Below are 25178 nucleotides of genomic sequence, written 5' to 3' on the forward strand. Positions count from 1 at the left end.
CGTCACTAAGAGGCCGGCCAATCAACGCGGAGGGGTGGAGATGAGCAGGACGTAACATCCCGCCCACCTCCTTTTTTCCGCATGGCGGCCTGCGGCAGGTAAGGAGACGTTACTCGCTCCTGCGGTGTCACACATAGCGATGTGTGCTGCCGCATGAGCGATGAACCACCTGGATAAACAACCCTTACCGATTTTTGAGTTTGGGACGACCTCTCCATGGTGAACGATTTTCACCATTTTTGAGGTCACTTAAGGTCGCTGATCAGTGTCGCACGCTGCGATATCGTTAATGACGCCGGATGTGCGCCACTAACAACTTGACCCCGACGATAAAACATTAACGATATCGTAGCGTGTAAAGCCCCCTTTACTCCTCAATCCCATTTTACACATAATTAGCGGGGGATCTATATGCCCTATGCACCACGTAGAGATGGGATAATCTTGCTGGTTCACTCATTGATAATTTCGGTATGTATTCCAAAACACTATCCCATACCTCATCAGTGATCCCGTCTATCTCTGCTTCCCATTTAGTCCTAGTGTTTACAGGGTGATCAAGCAAATATGTATGCAGTAGGTCCCTATATATAGTAGATATGATTCCTCTTGTGGGTCCACTACTACACACATATTTCAGTACTAGGTCTGCCTGTACCAGCAATGATTGCTTAACCCCCTGAGCCACCACTGCATGTGCCAACCGTTTGTACTGGTAGCACCCAAGTGGGGATATCCCAAACTCATCCTGTATTTGTGTAAACGATTTCAGACGTCCGTGGCTAAGAATTTGCCCCATATACCATATACCTTTTACGTGCCCATTCCTTAATTATGTCTATCTTGTATATCTCAGAGCAGTTTTCATTGTCCCACAACGGAGAGAATTCAGTTATTGCTGTAATCCCTCTTATTTTCTTGATCTTCCTCCAAATTCTATTCATCAGGCTAAGTGTGGGGCTCGTTTTTCCTATTCTCCCAAATGATCCGTCCTCCAGTCCGAACACTAATGGTTTCCGATGCAGAACGTGCCCTAACAGTCTGGATGCTGGGTCTACCAGTAATCAATTCTGCTATATAACAAGTGGGCAGGGGAATAGTAACTATAATCTCGAACCTCTGAGTGAAGAACCCTCCAGACATCTATTAATCGCATGTCTCGCGCATTTTTCCTAAGACTTCTAATGGCAGAGAGAGGGTACGAGGTCCTACCTGACGACACATCTACCAAAGGCTCCAGTGGTAGATTAAAGTCTCCACCCAAGATCACTGGAGAGGTTCCGGCAAACTTAGCAAGCACACTCAGGCACTCCGCATGGAACTTTTTCTGGTCTTGATTGGGGCTGTAGATGTTAGCTACTACAACCGTCCCCTCTGACCAGGACACCTGTAGGAAAATAAAATGACCCAGTGGGTCTGTATGAGAGTTCAGGATAGTATGTCCAAAAGATCTATGTATTGCTATAGAGACACCCCTTGATCTGGCCTCAGGATTGGTGCTATGAACCCATACAGAGTAATGTTTATTTGGCATCTTGGGGACCGTATCGGAGCGGAAGTGCGTCTCGTGCAAAAGTAAAATTGCAACTTTTTTCTTATGACTCATATAGGCGATTTGATGCCTTTTTTCCAGCATATTTAAGCCCCTAACATTAAAGGAGCTCAATTTAAGGCTATCCATCTGATAAAGCGATCCCCACCCTCCTCCCTACTGCTGGGTAGAGCCCGCACAGGCGTAGCAGGACACACATCTTACAAATGGGGAGGGAAATAAAAAACACACAGTGAAAAAGATAGGAGAAGAAGAGAGGAAAAGGATAAGAAGGAATGTAGAGAGGGAAGAGGCAAATCAAGAAATAGAAGTAGAGTCGGAAATAGGGCCAAGAAGCCCAAGAGCGTGTGCTAAAGAAGGCGGATTCTTCCACCTGGTGCACATTAATGGGGGAGAGAAGGAAACCAACACGCAAGCAGGCCGCCTTCCCGCCCAAACCAACCAGTCAGCATGAAATGGAACCATGACGGACTGTTCTTATTGAAGAAAAAGGGGGAGGTAAATTGGCATAACTTAGATAATTGCAGGCTAAGAAACCTAGATTCAAGAAGAGGCATGTAAATAATAATAAACCTTTAGAACATTTCGGTATATATATGAAAGCTGCCACTTATAGAATGAGAACAGGCAAACTTAGGATTCGCATAAGGATCATTGCAGACCCAGACCACCTGGAGGAAAGGCTCGCTGAAGTCTCTCTATTCAAGTGACCCTGGCTGCCGGTTCTGAGCCCTTGCTTTTCTTCTTAGCTCGTTGCACTGTTAGCCACCTTGGGGGTTCAAGAGGAAGCTGAGGTGATCTTGGCCACTCCGACAAGTCAACCATAGGGAGCTCAAAAGTTCCTAAAAATCCTGGAAGGTCTCGCAGCGTGTGCAAGGTAGCTCATCATCCATCTTTGTAGGCTGTTAATTGAAATGGAAATCCCCATCGGTATGGTATGTCCTTGTCTTTGAGACTCATCAGGAGTGGTCTAAGAGTCCTTCGGAGCTGCAGGGTACGCCTGGCTAAATCTGGCAACAGGATGATCTGAGAGTCCATGAAAGTTATAGGGCCTTTCCCTCTGACCGCTGACATCAAAGATTCCTTAACTTTAAAAAAGTGAATCCTGCATATAATGTCTCTGGGATGTGAATCAGGATGGTTGTGGAACAAGGGCCCTGTGAATGCTATCCAGCTCCACTGGACTTTCACTTTCATCTCCCAGGATCTGTTTGAAAAGCTCCTGCACAGTAACTTTTCATTAAGGCCTCTAATGCGGACATTATTCCTTTTATTACGATTTTCTAAGTCCTCAATATTAGAAGTGAGAGAATCCAGCCTGGTTGTATTAGAGAGTATGATCTCTCTGTGGGCTTGTAACTCCTCTAGAACAGAGTTCTGAGATTCCTTTATCAGCTCCACTCTGCTAGTGAATTCCGTTTTCAAGGCCTGGAGTTCTGACTTATATGAGGACTCCAGCCTGCAGGCAAACATCTCTAAGGGTACCTTCACACTTAGCGATGCAGCAGCGATCCGACCAGCGATCTGACCTGGTTAGGATCGCTGCTGCATCGCTACATGGTCGCTGGTGAGCTGTCAAACAGGCAGATCTCACCAGCGACCAGTGAACATCCCCCAGCCAGCAGCGACGTGCAAGCGACGCTGCGCTTGCACGGAGCCGCCGTCTGGAAGCTGCGGAGACTGGTAACTAAGGCAAACATCGGGTATGGTTACCCGATGTTTACATTAGTTACCAGAGCACACCGCTTAGCTGTGTGTGCAGGGAGCAGGGAGCCGCGCACACTGAGCGCTGGCTCCTTGCTCTCCTAGCTACAGTACACATCGGGTTAATTAACCCGATGTGTAATGCAGCTACATGTGCAGAGAGCAGGGAGCCGCGCACACTGCTTAGCGCTGGCTCCTTGCTCTCCTAGCTGCTGTACACATCGGGTTAATTAACCCGATGTGTACAGCAGCTACATGTGCAGAGAGCCGGAGCCGGCAGCACAGGCAGCGTGAGAGCTGCAGAGGCTGGTAACTAAGGTAAATATCGGGTAACCACCTTGGTTACCCGATGTTTATCTTGGTTACAAGCTTACCTCAGCTGTCAGATGCCGGCTCCTGCTCCCTGCTCGCTTCATTTGTCGCTCTCTCGCTGTCACTCACAGCGATCTGTGTGTCACAGTGGGAGAGCGCCTTTGAAGAAAACGAACCAGGGCTGTGTGTAACGAGCAGCGATCTCGCAGCAGGGGCCAGATCGCTGCTCATTGTCACACACAGCGAGATCGCTAATGAGGTCACTGCTGCGTCACAAAAAGCGTGACTCAGCAGCGATCTCGGCAGTGAGCTCGCTGTGTGTGAAGCACCCCTTAGTCTCTCTTAGTGGGAAGAGAGCAAAGCTGTCTGCTTATCTCACTCAGGGTGAGACCTTCACCATCCCCCATGTCACCTTCAGGATCTGCTCCATGTGAACCTGCAGGGTCTTCAGAATCTTGTGCCTCTCTCTGAGGTGAGCTGTTTGTGCCCTTTGCCGGTGCCATCTTGGAGCTCTGTGAAGCACTGTGAGCTAGGAACCGCTCCATGGAAGAAGAGCTACCATCAGCTTCTGTACCGGGCCCCGGGGCCTTCTTGGGTCTCCCCATGAGGTCAGTAACCGTCAGGGAACCAAATAACACGGTATAGTGAGAGGAACTGGACGGGAGCTAGCAGCATGCACGTCCTATCCGGCCATCAGCAAGCCACGCCCCATATTACTACTTTTTTACTGATGACAACTGTTGAGTTTGATCATTCAGTAGATTTGGTATCTATTCTCAGAGTTTTTAACCTGGCAGGTCCCCTCTGCCCTCCAACCCAGCAGCATTCATACCTGTATGCCCACATGTTCTCTCTAACCAGCCCTGTACATCAATGCTATTCACTAATATAAATGTTTAAAAAAAATTACTTCTAAAGCTCGCTGTCCCTATGCTAATTAGTCTTGTGACTAGTTGCAGGGGCATTAGTTCATCAGACTAGTTTGTTCTTTTTCCATGTTATGATGACCATGTGGCAGTGATAACATAATTTCCATGAGCCAGTGGCACAGTGAGTTCCTGGAAATCTTGCTCATGCGTGCGGCTCATTTGAGTGGCATGAGTATGCCTTTGAAGCATGGTGGACGCTTCCCGGTTTCATTAGGTGCACTGTGCATGACCAGAAGTTCAGAAGACGTGTATGTGAGCCATTTTCTTAACTTCCGGTCATTCACAGTACACCTAATGAAGCCGGTATGCATACACCCGACTTGAGAGGCTCACTGACGCTGCCAAAATGAGCCGCGCACATGCGTGAGATTTCCAGGAACTAACTTTGATGCTGACTCTTCGAAAAGATGTTAATGCTCACAAGGGATTGATAACATGGAAAAAGGGGTGACTAGTCTGGGGAAACAATGCCCCTCTGCTAGTCACAGGCCTAATTAGCATAGGGACAGCAAGGATTAGAAGTGGTTTCTTTAAACATTCATATTAGTGAATAGCGTTATACAGGGATGGTTAGGCAGGGAATTTGGCCATACAGGTATCATTACTGCTAGGTTGGAGAGCAGAGGGGACCTGACAGATTCCTTTTAACCACTTCCCGCAACTAATTTTTCTGTTCCTAACAAGCAACCATTTTTCACATCTAACATGTGTCACTTTATGTTAGCAACAAGTGTTTATATGTTCAAATAAATTTACAAAACCTATTTTTGGGTAACAAATCACTTTTGAAATTGCTTTGAGGGGCCTAGATTTTAGAAAATTGTCAGAGTTTCAGAAATCACATTCTGGAATTAACACAAAATGGAATGCAACCATTTTTTTTGTTTTCTTCACTGAAATGTTCATGTAGCCCCAATTTTTTTCATTTTCACAAAGTATAATAGGAAACATAAGGACATTACAAATTTTTTTCCAACTTCTTCTGAATCCGACAACCATATATACAGTTGTACACTGCTGTCTGGGCACATGGCAGGGCTGAAAAGGGAAGGCGCGCCATTTAGGTATTGGAATGCAGTTATTGCGTCAGCACCTGATGACAGATGCAAGTGTCGCTGGAGGAGATAACAGAGGAGATGTGACACATGATTTGCTGAATGTGACAGAATGGAAAAAACCAATGCAGAAGAAAACTCTCTAAAGAGGTTACTCCATTTTTACATTTATAACCCTCAGTGAATTAATTTATAGAAGGATTGACTTGTTAACTCCACAGGCACCTCCTGGAAATCAGCATGCAATGGATGTTGGAGAGTGAACATTGAAAATATTCCATTTTATTGCCCATCACGTAGTGCCCAGATTGTGCTCCAGGCGATACGCACACCATAAATTCAGTGGATTCTTCTAATTACAGCAATGCCAAATAGAAGAATGCTAAACGTAGTTTGCACACACTGCAAGGCTCATAAGTGAGGGGGGTGATTTGACTTTTTGGGAGAGCGGATTTTGCTGGATTAGTTTATGAAAGCCATGTTGCTTTTCAACAGCCTTTGATCTAATAATAATGTGGAAACCCTCTGTTTTTCCTTTGACAGACGATAGACCTAAGTGGGGGCTTGTTTTTTTTTCGGGATGAGTATAAGTTTTTAATGGTTATATTTTCACCTATATAGCATTTATGGTAGTTTTTTATACCAATAGTTGGGAGGCAGTATGAAGAAATGTGACACCCTGACAAAATCAGGTTGTCACAGGAGACTGCATCTATCTTCTAGATGCAGGACTCTCTTCTCCTTGCCTTCCAACACGACCCACACACAGGTACAAACATCAGTCACAAAGCCTAGTCACCCCCCCAAGGACAATAGGGACACACCAGTGGGAGAGGCCATGCAGATGGTGATGCCCACCTAGTGGTTCTGAGGTGTCAGGGGAGGGCAACACGTCAGAAAGAGTTGAGCGCTGGAAGTGAGAGGAGTGAAGTGGTAGTCCGGAGTCATAGCTCCCAGACTACTGGACTACCTGAGCTGACTAGGTGGCAGACGGCAGAGCAGGGCCACAAGCGACAGAGATCCGGTCGCGTGAGACCTTAAGTGGACCAGGGCAGAGTTGTAGCCCGCCGGTGCCGACAGCGGGAATCCGGTCCGGAGGCCGTGCAGTCGGGGTGCCTGGACCCTAGGGCGAGGACAGCTTCAAGCCCCTTTTCAATTAGCCAGCAGGGGACAAGATTCCATGTCTTGTCCCACCAGGAGTAGTTCAAAGGTGAACCCGGGCACGCTCAATCAAGAAAAAGAGAGTAGATGTCTTTTGGTTTGCTTTTATTCATGCAAAGATATGAAAAAATAACATCATATATCATATGACGTTTCGGCCCAACACACAGGCCTTTAACAAACAAATGATCTAGTTGAGTATGCATGGAGTAGGGGTGGTGAACAACATGTTCACTTGGGTGAAGACTGTGAGAAAAGATATATAGCTTTGCCAATGCTCCAGACAGGAGCTATCCATATAGCATGGTCAGACACACATGGTCGCTCACCACCCGGACTCACCAGATTCCTCTGCCCCCCACGGGAACCACCACTGCATCCTATCCAGGAACCAGAGACCAACCCCTTGGCACATAGTTCACCAGTGATTTACTATATGGGAACATACACATGGTTCTGATACCCCATTTTCCCTAATTTGACATTATAAGGTGTCCCCTGGAGTCCCACTCCATATTTCTTAGTGACCTGTGCTCTGCTTGGCCGTGACCTAACAGCACTTTGTCTGACCATGCTATAGGATAGCTCCTGTCTGGAGCATTGGCAAAGGTATATATCTTTTCTCACAGTCTTCACCCAAGTGATCATGTTGTTCACCACCCCTACTCCTTGCATACTCAACTAGATCATTTGTTTGTTAAAGGCCTGTGTGTTGGGCCGAAATGTCATATGATATATGATATTTTTTCATATCTTTGCATGAATAAAAGCAAACCAAAAGACATCTACTCTCTTTTTCATGATTGAGCGTGCCTGGGTTCACCTTTGAACTATTGCTCTCTTTTTCCCGGAGGCACCCGAGTTTTCACTGTTGAGCCAGATTCTACCGTATACAATTGTCCCACCAGGAAGCCCAGATAGAGCGAGACGGAAGCCCAACGCGGGGGTTAGGGCGTCTGCAAGTGCCTGCAAAAATCCCAAGGATAAGATCTCGCAGGCCACAGCTCCCACAGCAAAGACACCGGGAGTGGACTTTTCCTGTTTCATGCGGACTAGTCAACACACAAGACAAAACACTGAAGTGCAGGAGGAAGGGCCCCTGTCCTGTCAACCGGTGTGTGGGACCCAAGCACACCCCTCCGGAGGCTACCAGTATCCGGCACTTGGTTTACTACTTGGACTTTGAGTGATTTATTTCTAAACAGTGAGTACATCGGTGTCATCTGGTCCAGCCTGCAGACGGCGCCCCAGCACTGCACCCCACCTACACCTGGGCCCAGGGACAACACCTCCCCTACCCATGTAGGGGATACCATCCTACTGCCCCACTCCATAAGCCCCGGGCGCCCCATACAAAAGCAGCGGCGGTGTCACCAACAACTCACCGCAACCCACGGGTGGCGTCACTGACAAACCCTCCCCTGTAAATATCCCCCTTTTCAATTTCGGGTAACAGACAGGTGCTCAGGCCCCGGATCCGGTTCCCCCCTTGAGCCACCGCAATGACCCCGGATCCGAGCGTCTCGAGCAGCCCTCCCCCCTTGCTGCGGTCTGTCCCCTGCCTGCAACACAAACAGTTAAACACCTCGCTCTACTGGTTCGTACTATGAGATCATATAGTAGGCTGTGAACTGTCATTGTCTTAGTGAATAAGTAAATTTTGCTACATAACTTGACATTGCTATGGGCATTTTAAGTAGGAATGTTCAAAAATATACATTTCAAGGATATTGTATTAAAAAATAACAATTCTTTCTATTCTTGGCAGACGATGGTGACAGGAGATCAGAGGGACAACTGACTGCTTCAATTTTTAAACCAGATGACATTGACTTCACACAGGATACAATTGAAGCGAATGCTATTACTTCAAATATCCCATCATCCCTTCACAGCAAAGATCTATCATCTGATCGTATGAAACAGGTCCTATTTTCTGATTCATTACAGACTACTAAAAAAAGTAAACGTCACAAAAGAGGCATTAATAAACAAAGTGCTCTTAGAGCAAAGAAGCAAAGTTCAAACTCACAATATGGAAATAGGTTTCCCCTCAAAACATCTTTTGTTAAGCATCAAAAAATTCACACTGAGAATAGATTTTCTTGTTCTAAATGTGGGAGATATTTTAACCAGAAATCACGTCTTGTTAGGCATGAGAGAGTTCATACTGGGGAGACGCCATATTCATGTTCAGAATGTGGAAAATATTTTGTACAGAAATCAGATCTTGTTAAACATCAACAAACTCACACTGGCGAGAAGCTATATTCATGTTCAGAATGTGGAAAATGCTTTGTATATAAATCAAGTTTTGTTAGACACCAGAGAATTCACACAGGGGAGAAGCCACATTCATGTTCAGAATGTGGAAAATGTTTTGTATATAAATCAAGTTTTGTTAAACACCAGAGAATGCATACAGGGGAGAAGCCACATTCATGTTCAGAATGTGGAAAATGTTTTGCATATAAATCACATCTTGTTAGACACAAGAGAATTCACACACGGGAGAAGCCATATTCATGTTCAGAATATGGGAAATGTTTTGCAACTAAATTACGTCTTGTTTCACGTAAGAGAAGGGACACAGGAGAGAAGCCGTATTCATGTTCAGAATGTGGAAAATGTTTTGTGTTTAAATTCAGACTTGTTTTACACATGAGATGTCACACAGGGGAGAAGCCTTTTTCATGTTCAGAATGTAGGAAATGTTTTACACAGAAACCATATCTTCTTAGACACCAGCAAATTCACACAACGGTGAAGCCATATTCATGCTCAGAATGTGGGAAATGTTTTGCATGTAAATCACACCTTGTTGCACATCAGACAATGCACACAGGAGAGAAGCCGTTTTCATGTTCAGAATGTGGAAAATGTTTTGCAGAGCAATCTGACCTTGTGAAGCACCACAGCAGTCACACAGGGAAGAAATTTTTTTACTGTTCAGAATGTGGGAAACCTTTTAACCAGAAATCGGATCTTATAATACACCAGAGAATTCACACAGGAAAGAAGCCGTACTCCTACCTAGATTTTGAAATCTGAATTACTGGAAACTCAAACCACCAAAATAACTCACACAGTGAGAAATTTTATAGATACATTGTACAAAAAACATGTAAGAGACCCTTGTATAATTGAATGAGAAAGCCAAATTGCTTTAGAAGTTAACACATTTTTGGACTATAAGACACTTTTAACAAGTAAAAAAATCTTGCTAGTAAGGGAGTGCCTCTTACAGTCTGGAGGCAGCTTCCTGTAATGATGGAGAATGCTGAGACCGCGTCCTTCCCGATCACAGAGAACTGCTCTTGCTTCCTGTCCCACACTGATCTGTGTGATCGGTAAAGAGCAGTAGAGGAAGCTACCAGGACATATACAGAGGCTGCACATCCTGAGTGAGAAACTGAAGAACCTTTCACTTGACTAGCTCATGAACTATCCAGATTACTCAGGTCATAACCTGGAAGAAACTGAAAAATGGTGTAATCTGTACACAGTTTATGTGTATGCAAATGTGCATTTGTAGCAGAGATCTATTTGTATATATAGGGACGGGAGATCCCGATCTGTAAAGATTGGGGATCGTACAGATCACATTGTGATTGTGTGCACGATCCCGATCACGAGCTTTCCTGGAAAAGCTCGTGTTACAGATTGGGCCCAGGGGCTGTAAAAAGAAAGCATATTATTAAAAAACATTATGATCATACTTACAGGTCCCGCGACGGGTCCTGCAGACTCTGTCTCCTTGCCGCTTCTGCCTCCGCGATCGATCATTAGTGTGCCGCCCGGTAACCAACACTGGACTTACAGGACCTTCAATGATGTCATAGCCACGTGACCAGTCTGGTGTGAATGTTATACAGACATTGGCTTACAGACTGATCACATGACTATGACGTTATTAAAAGGTCGTCTTAACTTCTGGGGTTTTCATTGCGCTGCTCATCATTCGGCAGTCATCGGCTGTTTTCATCCGTGTTCGCGGTGACGTCAGGGTTCACCTGAGTCCATGGCTCGTGGACTTGATTGAACTTTGACTGTCACTATGCGAGTGTCACATCACGGTGCACAATCTCCCGGCAGCAGCTGGTCGACTGCATGTGTTTCCATGCAGCTGAAGCGCTCCTGTGCTGAGATCAGTCCGTCTATGTGGGGTGATGTCCATGCGAGACGCAAGTGCAATCATCCCCTCACTGTCAGCCTGCTTTTTGCTCCATAGAGAGCAATGTAGCCAGGCTGACTTGGCTCTCTGTGCGTCTCACTGTGTAGAGACGCTGTCTGTACAGAGTGATGAAGCTGATTAATGCTCTGAGACGTGGAATATGTTGGACTAAGGATTTTGTTATTGTAAAGATGGAGTTCTCTGTATTTTTTTTTTACTGTTTACTAAAAATTCATGGTGGCCATGTCTAATTTTTCGTGACCTCATGAATTTGGGGTTTAGTACCATCTGAGAATACAAAGCTGGTATTAACCCCTTTATTACCCAGCGTGCCACCGCCATCAGGGCCGCTGGACGAGCCAGGTAAAGCGCCTGGAAATGGCGCTAAGAAACAATGCGCCATTTCCAGAGGCGGCTGCACGCTGCCGAGAATCCCAGCTGACTGGCGGTCAAAATACAGCGGGAGCCAACGCATTTTTTTTTTTATTTTATTTTTTTTTAATAATAATAATAATAATAATTAAAAAAAAAAAATAAAAATTAATGGGCTTCCCTGTATTTTGATTGCCAGTCAGGTAAAGCCAGGCAGATGGGGGTGGGGGTGGCAGCCCGTAGCCATCCGCTTCATCTGCGCTGAGAGTCAAAAATACCGCGGTCCGCTACGTAAGTTTTTAAAATTATTTATGTTTATACAACTATATATTGTGTACATTATAGATCTCTCTCTCTCTCTCTCTCTCTCGCTTTCTCTTTTTATATATATATATATATATATATATATATATACAGTCAGGGCCAGAAATATTTGGACAGTGACACAAGTTTTGTTATTTTAGCTGTTTACAAAAACATGTTCAGAAATACTCCCAGCTGCAATATGAGAGTTTTCACATCCAAATCGGAGAAAGGGTTTAGGAATCATAGCTGTAATGCATAGCCTCCTCTTTTTCAAGGGACCAAAAGTAATTGGACAAGGGACTCTAAGGGCTGCAATTAACTCTGAAGGCGTCTCCCTCGTTAACCTGTAATCAATGAAGTAGTTAAAAGGTCTGGGGTTGATTACAGGTGTGTGGTTTTGCATTTAGAAGCTGTTGCTGTGACCAGACAACATGCGGTCTAAGGAACTCTCAATTGAGGTGAAGCAGAACATCCTGAGGCTGAAAAAAAAAGAAAAAATCCATCAGAGAGATAGCAGACATGCTTGGAGTAGCAAAATCAACAGTCGGGTACATTCTGAGAAAAAAGGAATTGACTGGTGAGCTTGGGAACTCAAAAAGGCCTGGGCGTCCACGGATAACAACAGTGGTGGATGATCGCCGCATACTTTCTTTGGTGAAGAAGAACCTGTTCACAACATCAACTGAAGTCCAGAACACTCTCAGTGAAGTAGGTGTATCTGTCTCTAAGTCAACAGTAAAGAGAAGACTCCATGAAAGTAAATACAAAGGGTTCACATCTAGATGCAAACCATTCATCAATTCCAAAAATAGACAGGCCAGAGTTAAATTTGCTGAAAAACACCTCATGAAGCCAGCTCAGTTCTGGAAAAGTATTCTATGGACAGATGAGACAAAGATCAACCTGTACCAGAATGATGGTAAGAAAAAAGTTTGGAGAAGAAAGGGAACGGCACATGATCCAAAGCATACCACATCCGCTGTAAAACATGGTGGAGGCAACGTGATGGCATGGGCATGCATGGCTTTCAATGGCACTGGGTCACTTGTGTTTATTGATGACCTAACAGCAGACAAGAGTAGCCGGATGAATTCTGAAGTGTACCGGGATATACTTAGAGTGTCTACAAAACCGGGGCCCCATGCCTGGAGCCCGTCTACCAGTCAACATATGCCGAGATGAACCAACGAGACCTGAGGAATGCTACTCCCAAGAAACACCAATAGCTGAGGAAGTGGTTTATCCAGTCCACACCCTACGGCAGGCCGGACACCGTACACCAGCTAACCTCCATCCCCACATCCAGACGGTCAAGGTCGGTGATATACAGGCTCAGGGACTTCGAGACTCGGGATCTTCCATCACCCTGGTCAGCCCAGATATTGTTCCCACAGAACATCATTTACCTGGCCGCCAAGTGACCATCATCCTTGCTGGGGGCCAGCGCTCGAACATCCCACTGCTGCCACCAATTGTGGAGACACGGGGCTCAGTGGGCGCTCTCGTCCACTAAAACCCACCGTCTTTAGAAAGACAGCGTGGCTCAGGGCTCATCCCAACTGAACGCCGGCCTCCCTAACCGTGGGCGTAACACTACTCAGACAACACAGGGTGAGGGAACCACAATAATTAGACTTTATTGGATCCCCAAACAATTAACAGCACATAACACATAACCAGCAAAACACACAAATGTAACAGGCAACAGAGTCTCACCCTTCCGCTGGCTCACCAGGGATTTAGAATGTCCATGCCTCACAGGTTCCAAGCTGTCTGAGGTCTGCAAAGTCTGTAACAGGTGACTGAACTGTCCCAACCTGCGTGTCCTCCTTAGGTAGTCCTGGTTTGATGTTACAATCCTGGCAGCCGGAGTCGAAATCCCTAGGCTGTGGATATGGTCTCCAACCGGATCCGGAGTCCCTAGATGGAAGCCGTAAGATGTCCTGATCCTCCAGTCAGCTCCAAAGAGCTTAGACTGAATCCATCAACCATCAACCACCACTGGTGGCTTAAAGAAGTCCTTTTTATAGCCACAACCTTCCCCTTGGATACACTGCGTCCTCATCGATTGGTTGGACAAGATTGCTTCTCCCATTGGAGGAATTTCAAGCTGCATGGACAATGTTCATTTAAATGATGTGCTTAGAAAGGCTGAGGGTGTACATGTAAACTGGGAGTCACCGACTAGACAATGGCTACTAAGGTAATTACATTATCAATACACAACTACAATACAATGGTTACTGGAAATGTCTGGAGAACAATACGTCTAGCTTTCAGTGGCCAACACAATTACATTGAGTCAACAAGAGTCTTGTAAAAACAATGAGGGACTTCTCCCCCATCTATAGACAATCTATCATGCTGTCTGGCTGGATTTTAAGAAACGTTAACCCATGAGAGTCCATGTCGTCACATTTTCAGCCCAGATTCAGCCAAATGCCGCAAAGTTGATCGGACGGCGCTTCATAGTACAGATGCACAATGACCCCAAGCATACAGCCAAAGCTACCCAGGAGTTCATGAGTGCAAAAAAGTGGAACATTCTGCAATGGCCAGTCAATCACCAGATCTTAACCCAATTGAGCATGCATTACACTTGCTCAAATCCAGACTTAAGACGGAAAGACCCACAAACAAGCAAGACCTGAAGGCTGCGGCTGTAAAGGCCTGGCAAAGCATTAAGAAGGAGGAAACCCAGCGTTTGGTGATGTCCATGGGTTCCAGACTTAAGGCAGTGATTGCCTCCAAAGGATTCGCAACAAAATATTGAAAATAAAAATATTTTGTTTGGGTTTGGTTTATTTGTCCAATTACTTTTGACCTCCTAAAATGTGGAGTGTTTGTAAAGAAATGTGTACAATTCCTACAATTTCTATCAGATATTTTTGTTCAAACCTTCAAATTAAACGTTACAATCTGCACTTGAATTCTGTTGTAGAGGTTTCATTTCAAATCCAATGTGGTGGCATGCAGAGCCCAACTCGCGAAAATTGTGTCACTGTCCAAATATTTCTGGACCTAACTGTATATATATATATATATATATATATATATATATACACACACACACACACACAGTGTAACCTTGGATTAAGAGTAACTTGGTTTGAGAGCATTTTGCAAGACAAGCAAGGCTTTCTAAAACTGTGTAACTTTGTTTAAGAGCAATGCTTTGCAATAAGAGCAAATACTCTTTGTGCACACATCCGGTTCTGTTCTTTCCCCGCGCTCAGACCTGCTCTGGAGGTAACTTCTGTACATATGTACTGTATGCTGTATACCATTGTACAGTACAGTAAATACTATATAGCATGTCTATCAATTTGCATTTGTGGATACAGTATTGTACTTTTTCTGCTAACCAATACAACACATTGCTTGTATTGTACCTCCCGCACACCAACAATTCTATTGTAAGCTAAAGTGCAGTTTAATCTGTTTTATATGCTTTTACTACATTGTACAGTATTTTGTATTAGTGTACTGTAATAACGTTATATGAATACTGTACATTATTATTATGTATTCCTGTAATAAATTTGTATAAATACAGTAAATATTTTTGGGTTGTGGAACGAATTGTCTAATTTCAATTATTTCCTATGGGAAAATTTGCTTTGATATAAGAGAACTTGGTTTAAGAGCTCAGTCCCGGAACCAATAATGCTCGCAAATATGATGGGGAAAAAAAGGAACAGTCGCACACTGCAAAACCACAATAAATTCTACCTAATATAATATTAATGGAGGTATTTAGAATATTAAAATGGCCATTGCAGCGCCCCTTCACGGCACCCTCCTTTTCTGGGCTTTAAAAACCTACAAGATCATCAGGTGAACACAAAAAAGGCTAATGAAGCTGCCAGGGGCTGGAGTGCAAATCCAGCAAAACAGAGCATCTCTCCCTGTTACATGCAATATATAATGAAAACAGAATGAAAACTAGGGGTTCCCTTGCTGGTTTCCCATGCTGGTACTAACCTGACTTCAAACTGGACTGGCAGCACTTTTACATATGTGAACAGGTGCGTATCTGTACGCGTTGTGAAATATTTGTAAAAGTGCTGCCAGTCCAGTTTGAAGTCAGGTTAGTACCAGCATGGGAAACCGGCAAGGGTATACCGAGTACTGAGATGCTCGGGCGAGCACCGTGTACCGGCGAGCATGCTGACACTACAGGACCTTTGCATGACGTCATTGTCATGTGACCCCGTCTGTAGCCAATCAGATAATACAACATTCCCACGTGACTGAACATATGGCTATGACGTCACGGAAGGTCCTTTGGTTACCGGGCGGCACAGCATTGATCGTACTCCGAATCGGAATCAGAAGCGGCGGGAGACAGTCTGCAGTACGCGTCGCGGGACCTGTAAGTATAATGACAATTTTTATTATTAACTGTATCTGTAGCCCCTCCTGCCCCATCACATAACTGTAAAGTCCAAGATCTGTGATCGGATGCAAGATTATGTTATCTCGATCCCGATCTTCACAAAATGATCAGATGAGTCTCCCTGATCCCGACCATCGGGGGATCGCCCATCACTATATTTAAATGTTCATACATAGCGGACCTGAGTGTTCGTGTATTGTCCATCCAACAGTGTTGTGTGTATGTATGTGCTCTGTAAATTGCTCATTAATATTTATGCCATGAAGCTATATTTCATAAAACACATGGTACAGAGAAATACTAGCAATAGATTTATTACTTCCCGATTTACTCTAGTGCATTAAAATTTGTGATATTGGCTCACCTTTTTTATATCTCCAGAGAAGATTTTTTTTAGCAGGAAAATTGTTTGTCCTATTCGATACTGTCTAAACCTGCGGTGCGTCTTATGGTCTGAAAAATATGGTTTATTTGTATTAACAATATATGCAGTTACTAATATCTTTCATCGAAGAGGAAATAAAAACCAATATTCAATATGCATTGAATATTTCACAATGTTATATATTCATATATATCTACACTACATGGAGACGTTTTGCAACCCTTGCCCCATCACTTAAATTTAATACCCAACATTTTCTCTTCCATCTTCGTTCCGACTCCCAATCCCAGAATAGACAAGGAAATTTGGAGTTGCCAAACCTCGCTGTTTTGTAGACTTTTGGAGATAAAGCATCTTCAGTCTTGGATCTTTACCTCTCCACACAAGGTCCTTGAGCATATTTTATAATATTTTACATGCTCTTTGTATATAAATTGTGTTATTTGAGACCACAGTTTTATTTTTTTTTTTAAATAAAAATTGCAATCCCTTGTCCCGTTTTTCAATTTCAAGATAATCGATACAATACAGGTATACAGAAGAAAAATTATTTTCGCCGCACTCACACCACACTGTTCATATATATTAAATTTGTCTTTTTTATTCTTTGTAGACACAGGTCAACGCGTTTCAAGGGACTCAGCCCTCTGCATCAGGTTAGACCAAAAGAACATAAATTTAGTCCTATATTTATGTTCTTTTGGTCTGCTGTCCTGATGACGAGGGCTGAGTCCCTTGAAACGCATTGACCTGTGCCTACAAAGAATACAAAAGACATAAATTTAATATATACAAACAGTGTGGTGTGAGCGCGGCGAAAATCCCTTTTTCTCCTGTATACCTGAATTGCCTACCTCGGGGGGGCTGCAGCTAAGCACCTTTTTTCGGCCATTATAGGGGTTGTGACTGGCACAACCACTATAGGTGAGTGGACTTTACTTTTATACACAAGTATTTTATTGGTTAAAACCCTATTGCGCTTTACTTTTCTGCAGTTCCTGTGGTATTAAGATTATCGATACAGAGAGTACTGTACAGAAATATTAGGGCCTCAGCAACATCATATATTTTATATAGGACAATAGTGTTATCTTCATAGTTATTTATACAATGACATAGGTGAGACAAAGTCCTCAAACTTAGGTAGTTTCTATTTTACTAAAACGCTCTTTATATGAATAGGGTCAGTAAGTCTCATTATACCGAGTGGAGAAGCTCCAGGGACAAGGACCCCATTTCGTACTGACACGCTGGAATCCCAAAGTCTCCAGCCAGAAGGCCCAGATTCTGTCATTTATGGCTGTAGCATTTCTTTTACAATAAATCCCCTTCTCATACAGTCCTGTAGTAATGACTTTGTTAGGGTACTTTCACACTTGCGTTGAACGGTATCCGTTGCATTGCGTTGTGTAACGGATGCAACGGATGTGTTGCATATAGTGGCACAACGGATGCAACGGATGCTGCAAAACAACGCAATTCGTTTTTGATTTTTTTTTTTTTACAGTTTTACCAGCGGCAGACTATTGTAAACGATCAGCTGATCGCTCCCAGTAGCCGGCCGCCGGGTGATCAGCTGATCGCTCCCAGTAGCCGGCCGCCGGGTGATCAGCTGATCGCTCCCAGTAGCCGGCCGCCGGGTGATCAGCTGATCGCTCCCTGCAGCCGGCCGCCGGGTGATCAGCTGATCGCTCCCTGCAGCCGGCCGCCGGGTGATCAGCTGAGCGCTGTCACTTGCCGGCGCCCGGGCATGCCGGCGGGCGGGCGCTCAGCTGAGCGCTGTCACTTGCCGGCGCCCGGGCATGCCGGCGGGCGGGCGCTCAGCTGAACGTTCGGCCACCGCGAGCCAAAATAAAGTTTGATTTTAAAAAAAAAAAAGAGCATTCCGCTGCTCAAAATAATGTTACATGCTGCGTTCCTCCCGCTGGGCGGAAGCAACGGAGCGTCGCCCAGCGGAAGCAACGCAGGTCCTTTTGGTACAATCCGTCACCCATACAAGTCTATGGGAAACAGCGGAATCCGTTAACGGATTCCGCTGTTTTCCAAAAGGGCGGATTGAAACGGAAGGAAATAAACGCAAGTGTGAAAGTACCCTTAATCAGGTTTTGTAGGAGAGTTTATCTGAATCCATCTAAATGTTATCAATTTATGTGCAAGAAACAATAACATTTATAATCCCGCAGCATGTTTGTAAAATCAGCTGGTTCCGTTAAGCACTTCAGAGCTTTGGCGTCTGTACGTATGCCTACCTTGTGGTGAAACAGAGGGTCTTATATCCCCTATGGATAATTTATTGTTGTGACAGATTGCACTTTCCCTTAGAACTTATTCAGGTCAGTTTTTCTTGTACAAGTTCTGTCCGTGTGTTTCTTGGATATAACTCGTACCTATTACAGTGTATGAAGTTATTCACATCTGTGTATTTTTGCAGACTAAGGTGTCTGCACAGTCATTGAGAAATGTCCAATTTTGAGTCAAACCTCGGATCAAATTCTCCTAAAAAAAACCAAAACCTTTTTGGTCCATGAAAAGATCGGACAGTACCCAGATGCTGTCCATGTGCTGTCTGTTTTTCACAGACTATTTATTATTAGAAGTTTGAGAAACCTCCATCAGTTGATTTGTTTCATCCAAGAAAAACCAAGGAAACTTAGAACAAACTCGAATAGTAAGAACTGACACTGAAGGAAGCTGATGAAACTCTGAACAATAATACTGAGAAAATGTGTACGAGAACAATCACTGATATCAGAATGAGCTCAGCTTCCACTCCTACATATTGTTTTATTTCACACCACAATTTATGGATCAGCCCAATAGTCAGCGGTCTGGACCTTCCTTCATTACATGTGCCATTTTCCTAAGGGGCTAATAAATCCATATGCTTGAGATTATACTAGGTGTCCCCACTAACAACCATTCTTAGTCCCGCTTTAATGCTAGCATTATGCTGTAAATTAATAGAGCCATAGATTTGGAGTTGCCAGTTTTGCATCATCCTGAGCCCTTTATAACACTTCTTGTTTTAGCGTCAGCCATCACACTACGGATCTAAAAATTTGTTCCATGCAATGATTTTTTTGCTAAAACTTGTACAATAACATTTGCAGATTTAATTTTAATGAGAATCAATTGACTTTATTCCCTGAATAATATTGTTGTACGCATTCGGTGTGATAAAGAAAATATACAAATATATAAGGGGACAGTACAGAGACCTGTCATGATGTGACTACAGGTGTCAAGCCAGGAGCTAGAGGACTCTCAGCGAGTGGCACAACACAGTCGGAAGATCCTCGTAAAGTCAACCAGGGGAGGAGAGGACCCACGGAAAACGACGCAAGACAAAGGGTACACCAGGGAAACGTACAACGGCAGGCCCAGGTACTAGGGAGAAGGGAGAGCAGTCACCTCCAAATATTCACCTGAGACTGATCCCTGCACTCCCTAACATTCCTAGATGGGTACTTTCCCTCGTATGTTGATCACGTGCCTAGGCCCTTGCTGGCCGTGAACTCACCCTGATTAGTGAAGGCCAGCGAGACGCTAACTTCACTACTACAATAGGACAACACGAGGAAGGTTAGACAAATGGGTGGGGAAAGAAACAACAAAAATCTCTCCTTGGATTCTTCTATAGGTAGCTACAATAGTAACGACACCACAGTTATGCAGCGACAAGCTCTTTCAACATGAACAGCATAGGTATGAGCTATAGACGGCAAAGTGAGGAGCAAATATTTATAGCAGAAGGGAGTGACTGCAGATAAGGTTACAACTACCTGTTAGAACACTGCAGGATAGAAATGCACCTTAACCCCTTCAGTATCAGATGCAATTACAGTGCTAGCCACAAGTATTGGCACCCCTGCAATTCTGTCAGATAATACTCAGTTTCTTCTTGAAAATGATTGCAATCACAAATTCTTTGGTATTATTATATTCATTTATTTTGTCTTCAATGAAAAAAAAAAATTGTCATAAAGCCAAATTTGGGATATAATTCCACACCAAACATTAAAAAGGGGGTGGACAAACGTATTGGCACTGTTTGAAAAATCATGGGATGCTTCTCTAATTTGTGTAATTAACAGCACCTGTAACTCACCTGTGTCACCTAACAGGTGTTGGCAATAGCTAAATCATACTTGCAGCTAGTTGACATGGATTAAAGTTGACTCATCCTCTGTCCTGTGTCCTTGTATGTACCACATTGAGCATGGAGAAAAGAAAGAAGACCAAAGAACTGTCTGAGGACTTGAGAATCCAAATTGTGAGGAAGCATGAGCAATCTCAAGGCTACAAGTCCATCTCCAAAGACCTGAAAGTCCCTGTGTCTAGGGTGCGCAGTGTCATCATGAAGTTTAACCCCTTCAGCCCCAAGCCTATTTTGACCCTCAAGACCAGGCCACTTTTTGCAATTTTGACCATTGTCACTTTGAGTTATAACTCTGGAACGCTTCAACGGATCCCGGTGATTCTGAGATTGTTTTTGTGACATATTGGGCTTCATGTTAGTGGTAAATTTAGGCCGATATTTTTTGCGTTTCTTTGTGAAAAAAACGGAAATTTCACGAAAAGTTTGAAAATTTTGTAATTTTCAAACTTTTAATTTTTATGCTCTAAAACCAACGAGGCATATGACACAAAATAATTAATCAATAACATTTCCCACATGTCTACTTTACATCAGAACAATTTTGGGAAAAAAAAATAATTTAAGGAAGTTATAGGGGTTCAAAGTTTATGAGCAATTTCTCATTTTTACAACAAAATTTACAAAGTCATTTTTTTTAGGGCCCACATCACATTTGAAGCGATTTTGAAAGGTCTACATGACACAAAATACCCAAAAGTTACACCATTCCAAAAACGGCACCCCTCAGGCTACTCAAAACCACATTCAGGAAGGTTATTAACCCTTCTGGTGCTTCAAAGTAACTAAAACAATGTGGAAGGAAAAAATGAACATTTTAGATTTTGCAACAAAAATGTTAATTTAGCCTCAAATATTGCATATTCACAAGGGTAGCAGGACTAAATGAACCCCCAAAATTTGTTGGGTAATGTCTTCTGAGCACGGAGATACCTCATATGTGGCGAAAAACTACTGTTTGGGTGCACGGCAGGACTCGGAAGGGAAGGAGCGTCATTTGACTTTTTGAACAGAAAATTAGCTGGAATCGTTAGCCGCACCATGTTGCATTTGGAGAGCCCCTGAGGTGCCGAAACAGTGTAGCTCCCCCACATGTGACCCCATTTTGGAAACTAGACCCCTCATGCAATTTATCTAGATGTTTATTGAGCACTTTGAAATTCTGGGGGCTTCACAAAAGTTAATAAAGTTGAGCCGTGAAAATAAAAAAAAATGTTTTTACCACAAAATTGTTACTTCAACCAGGTATCTTTTTTTTCACAAGGGTATCAGGAAAAATTGCACCATAAAATGTATGGTGCAATTTCTCCTGAGTTCACAGATACCTCATATGTGGTGGAAATCAAATGTTTGGGCGCACAGCAGGGTTCGGAATGTAAGGAGCGTCATTTGACTTTTCAAACGCAAAATTGTCTGGAATAATTAGCATATTCCATGTTGTGTTTGGAGACCCCCTGAGGTGCCAAAACAGTGGAGCTCCCCCACATGTGACCCCATTTTGGAAACTAGACCCCCATGGCATAAAAAAAAAAAATCAGGGCGCACGCACGGATGTTCTGCAAAAAGGGGGGGGGAGGAACTAGGTGGGATGGAAAAGAGAAGTCCTGTCCAAAGTCGAGTACGACTGCAGGACGATTGCTGATCAGGTACCTAATTGTTCAAGTTTTGTCTTTTTTTTTTTTTTATTTGGGGTGCACCAAAAAAAGCAAAAACTCGAGCAACAATTACATACCTGATCAGCTAATCACGTAGCTGATCAGCACTTGGCGGCAAGTGGATGGGGGAGGAGAGGGGGAGAGGGAGTAGGAGATGGGATTGGGGATAGTTAGAAAAGAGCCACGAACAATACTTACAGGATGCATCAGAACAACGGCAGATGGGGGGACAGCAGATCGGGGGTCGGCAGATGGGGGGGGCAGCGGCATATAAAGGGAGCATCTGTGAATGTGAGACGGCGGTGGCTGGGATAGGGTGGCGGCGGATGGGAGAGGGCGCAGTGGATGCAGGAGCGGCGGAGGATGGGGGGTAAGGGGGGATGGGGGGAAGGGGAGTGAAAGGTGAGATTTGGGATAGTTACCTTACAGGATGGATCTAGGCAGCAGGATCACAGGAGATGAAGGGGACAGCAGATTGGGGAGGGTGAGAGGTGGGAGAAGGAGCACATATCACGGGGGAGACAGGTGAGCGAAGAGCGAGCAGCAGATCACGGGGGGTGACAGGTGACGGAGCGCAGATCACGGGGGTGACAGGTGAGGGAGCGCAGATCACGGGGTGACAGGTGAGGGAGCGCAGATCACGGGGGTGACAGGTGAGGGAGCGCACATCACCGGGGTGACAGGTGAGGGAGCGCACATCACGGGGGTGACAGATGAGGGAGCGCACATCATGGAGGTGACAGGTGAGGGAGCCCACATCACGGGGGTGACAGGTGAAGGAACCCACATCACGGGGGTGACAGGTGAGGGAGCGCACATCACGGGGTGACAGGTGAGGGAGCGCACATCACGGGGGTGACAGGTGAGGGAGCGCACATCAGGGGGTGACAGGTGAGGGAGCGCACATCACGGGGGTGACAGGTGAGGGAGCGCACATCACGGGGGTGACAGGTGAGGGAGCGCACATCATGTGGGTGAGGGGGCGGGCAGCCAATCACGAGGGGGAGGGGGAGGGCAGCCGATCACGAGGGGGAGGGGTCGGGCAGCCGATCACGAGGGTGAGTGGGCGGGCAGCACATCACGGTGGTGAGGGGTCGGGCAACCGATCACGAGGGAGAGGGGCCAGGCAGCACATCACGGAGGTGAGGGGCCAGGCAGCACATCCCAGAGGTGAGGGGGCGGGCAGCCGATCACGAGGGGGAGGGGCCGGGCAGCACATCACAGAGGTGAGGGGCCGGGCAGTACATCACAGAGGTGAGGGGGCGGGCAGCACATCACGGAGGTGAGGGGTCGGGCAGCCGATCACGAGGGGGAGAGCAGTCAATCACGAGGGGTCGGGCAGCTGATCACGAGGGGTCAGGGTCGAGCAGCCGATCACAGGGGGTGAGAGGTGGGGGTGCGGGCAGCAGATCGGGGAGAGCGGAGTGATGGCGGAGGGCGGCGGCGGCGAACGGGAGGCTTTTCGCCGGTTTCATACAGTACAATGGCAGCGCTGTAACTTCCGGGTCCCATGCTCCGGTCACATAACAGCATGGGATTTTTAAATAAGAAAAACCCCAATATTCAAATTAAAAGGATAAACTTTATTACATTAAGCTAAAAAATACCCACAGTCACATATATTTGGTATCTCCACTGGGTTCAAACATATATCAGGGTAATAATAAGTATTCATATATACACATAGCATCTCCTTCCACCAAAAATCCCGATTCCCCCAAGATAGTAGATGGCCGCTAATCTGGAAACTCCACATCAGGGGATATTATGGCAGGCTGCCGGCCCTCGTGTATGAAGGATTTTTGAGCCTGGAGACTATTGTCGTATCGCACTTGCTCAGCCCTGTATTCTCTATCTGGGGTGCTTAGGATCCACTTTGAATGTCGGCATAAACTCATGGATCCTAATGTTTAAAACCTCCTGATGAACCCCTTGGCACTACCGTACAAGGGGGGAAACGCGACGAGGTATAGGAGATGTTGGCTCTATCGTGATGACTTGGGCGATCAATCAAGCACAGTGTGTATGATGGATTAATGCTAATGGAAATATGGATTTATCACATCCTTGAATTCGACTGATACTATGAAGAAATGATGAAATATCTTCTCTGATGCGATAATCAATTCATCTATCAAGAATTTGCATCAAGGAGTATCTTCCAGCTGTCGGACTTTCTTCTTTTATGATCCTCTGGCATTGTTGTCTGTGCTTCTTTGATTGCTGAGAAAGAAAATCTGATTAACAGTTCAGATGATGGTTATACATCAATGTGAAGTCTCTGTTCTGTGGGGAATGAGTTCCTAAGCATTCCAATTATGTGCATTATATTTAAATTAACAATTCAGGTGACGGGTTGGTTTTAATGGGACGTCCCTGTCTTGTTGGGAGTGACCTATTAGGCATTCCATTGTGTACATAGTTAGGTACCTTTGTGTTTTCTCCTGGCATTGATCAGTTCCCGTTGGTGATAATGGTGTTCGACTAGCGAGCATTGAGGAAAATCAATAGGGGTTTTCAGAGGTAACCTGAGTTATCAGGTGGATTTATCGGTTCAGGTGTTGGACACTGGGTAATCTGCTGGAACTGGGCATTGAGACGACAACAACGTTTTTGTCTCTATGGTCAGCTCCTTTAAATGGGGTTGGCAGGTGGGTATATATATATATACACGGTTGAATAAGAGAAATATTGTGATTATCAGCATTATTTAGCCATAAATTATATCTTCTATCATATGTGAGCCCTTTTCTCTGGTTCCCCTGTTTATCTGAAATACTAAGTGTTTGGCCATTGGGGGAGGAGTTACTATCTTGGGGGAATCGGGATTTTTGGTGGAAGGAGATGCTATGTGTATATATGAATACTTATTATTACCCTGATATATGTTTGAACCCAGTGGAGATACCAAATATATGTGACTGTGGGTATTTTTTAGCTTAATGTAATAAAGTTTATCCTTTTAATTTGAATATTGGGGTTTTTCTTATTTAAAAATTACTCTTTACCCCTATCATA

The 25178-nt window shown here is 44.7% G+C and overlaps 1 protein-coding gene across 1 annotated transcript in view; it reads left to right on the forward strand.

The window, feature by feature from the left end:
- Nucleotides 1-25178, forward strand: part of LOC142312195 (uncharacterized) — a 102644-nt gene that overhangs the window by 20382 nt on the left and 57084 nt on the right. Inside the window, exon 10 of the mRNA XM_075351096.1 lies at nucleotides 8482-8639. Coding sequence (XP_075207211.1) covers nucleotides 8482-8639 — 158 coding nt within the window. The remainder of the gene's footprint in view (nucleotides 1-8481; nucleotides 8640-25178) is intronic.

This window comes from Anomaloglossus baeobatrachus, chromosome 5 (genome assembly GCF_048569485.1).
Source record: "Anomaloglossus baeobatrachus isolate aAnoBae1 chromosome 5, aAnoBae1.hap1, whole genome shotgun sequence".
NCBI classification, from domain to species: domain Eukaryota; kingdom Metazoa; phylum Chordata; class Amphibia; order Anura; family Aromobatidae; genus Anomaloglossus; species Anomaloglossus baeobatrachus.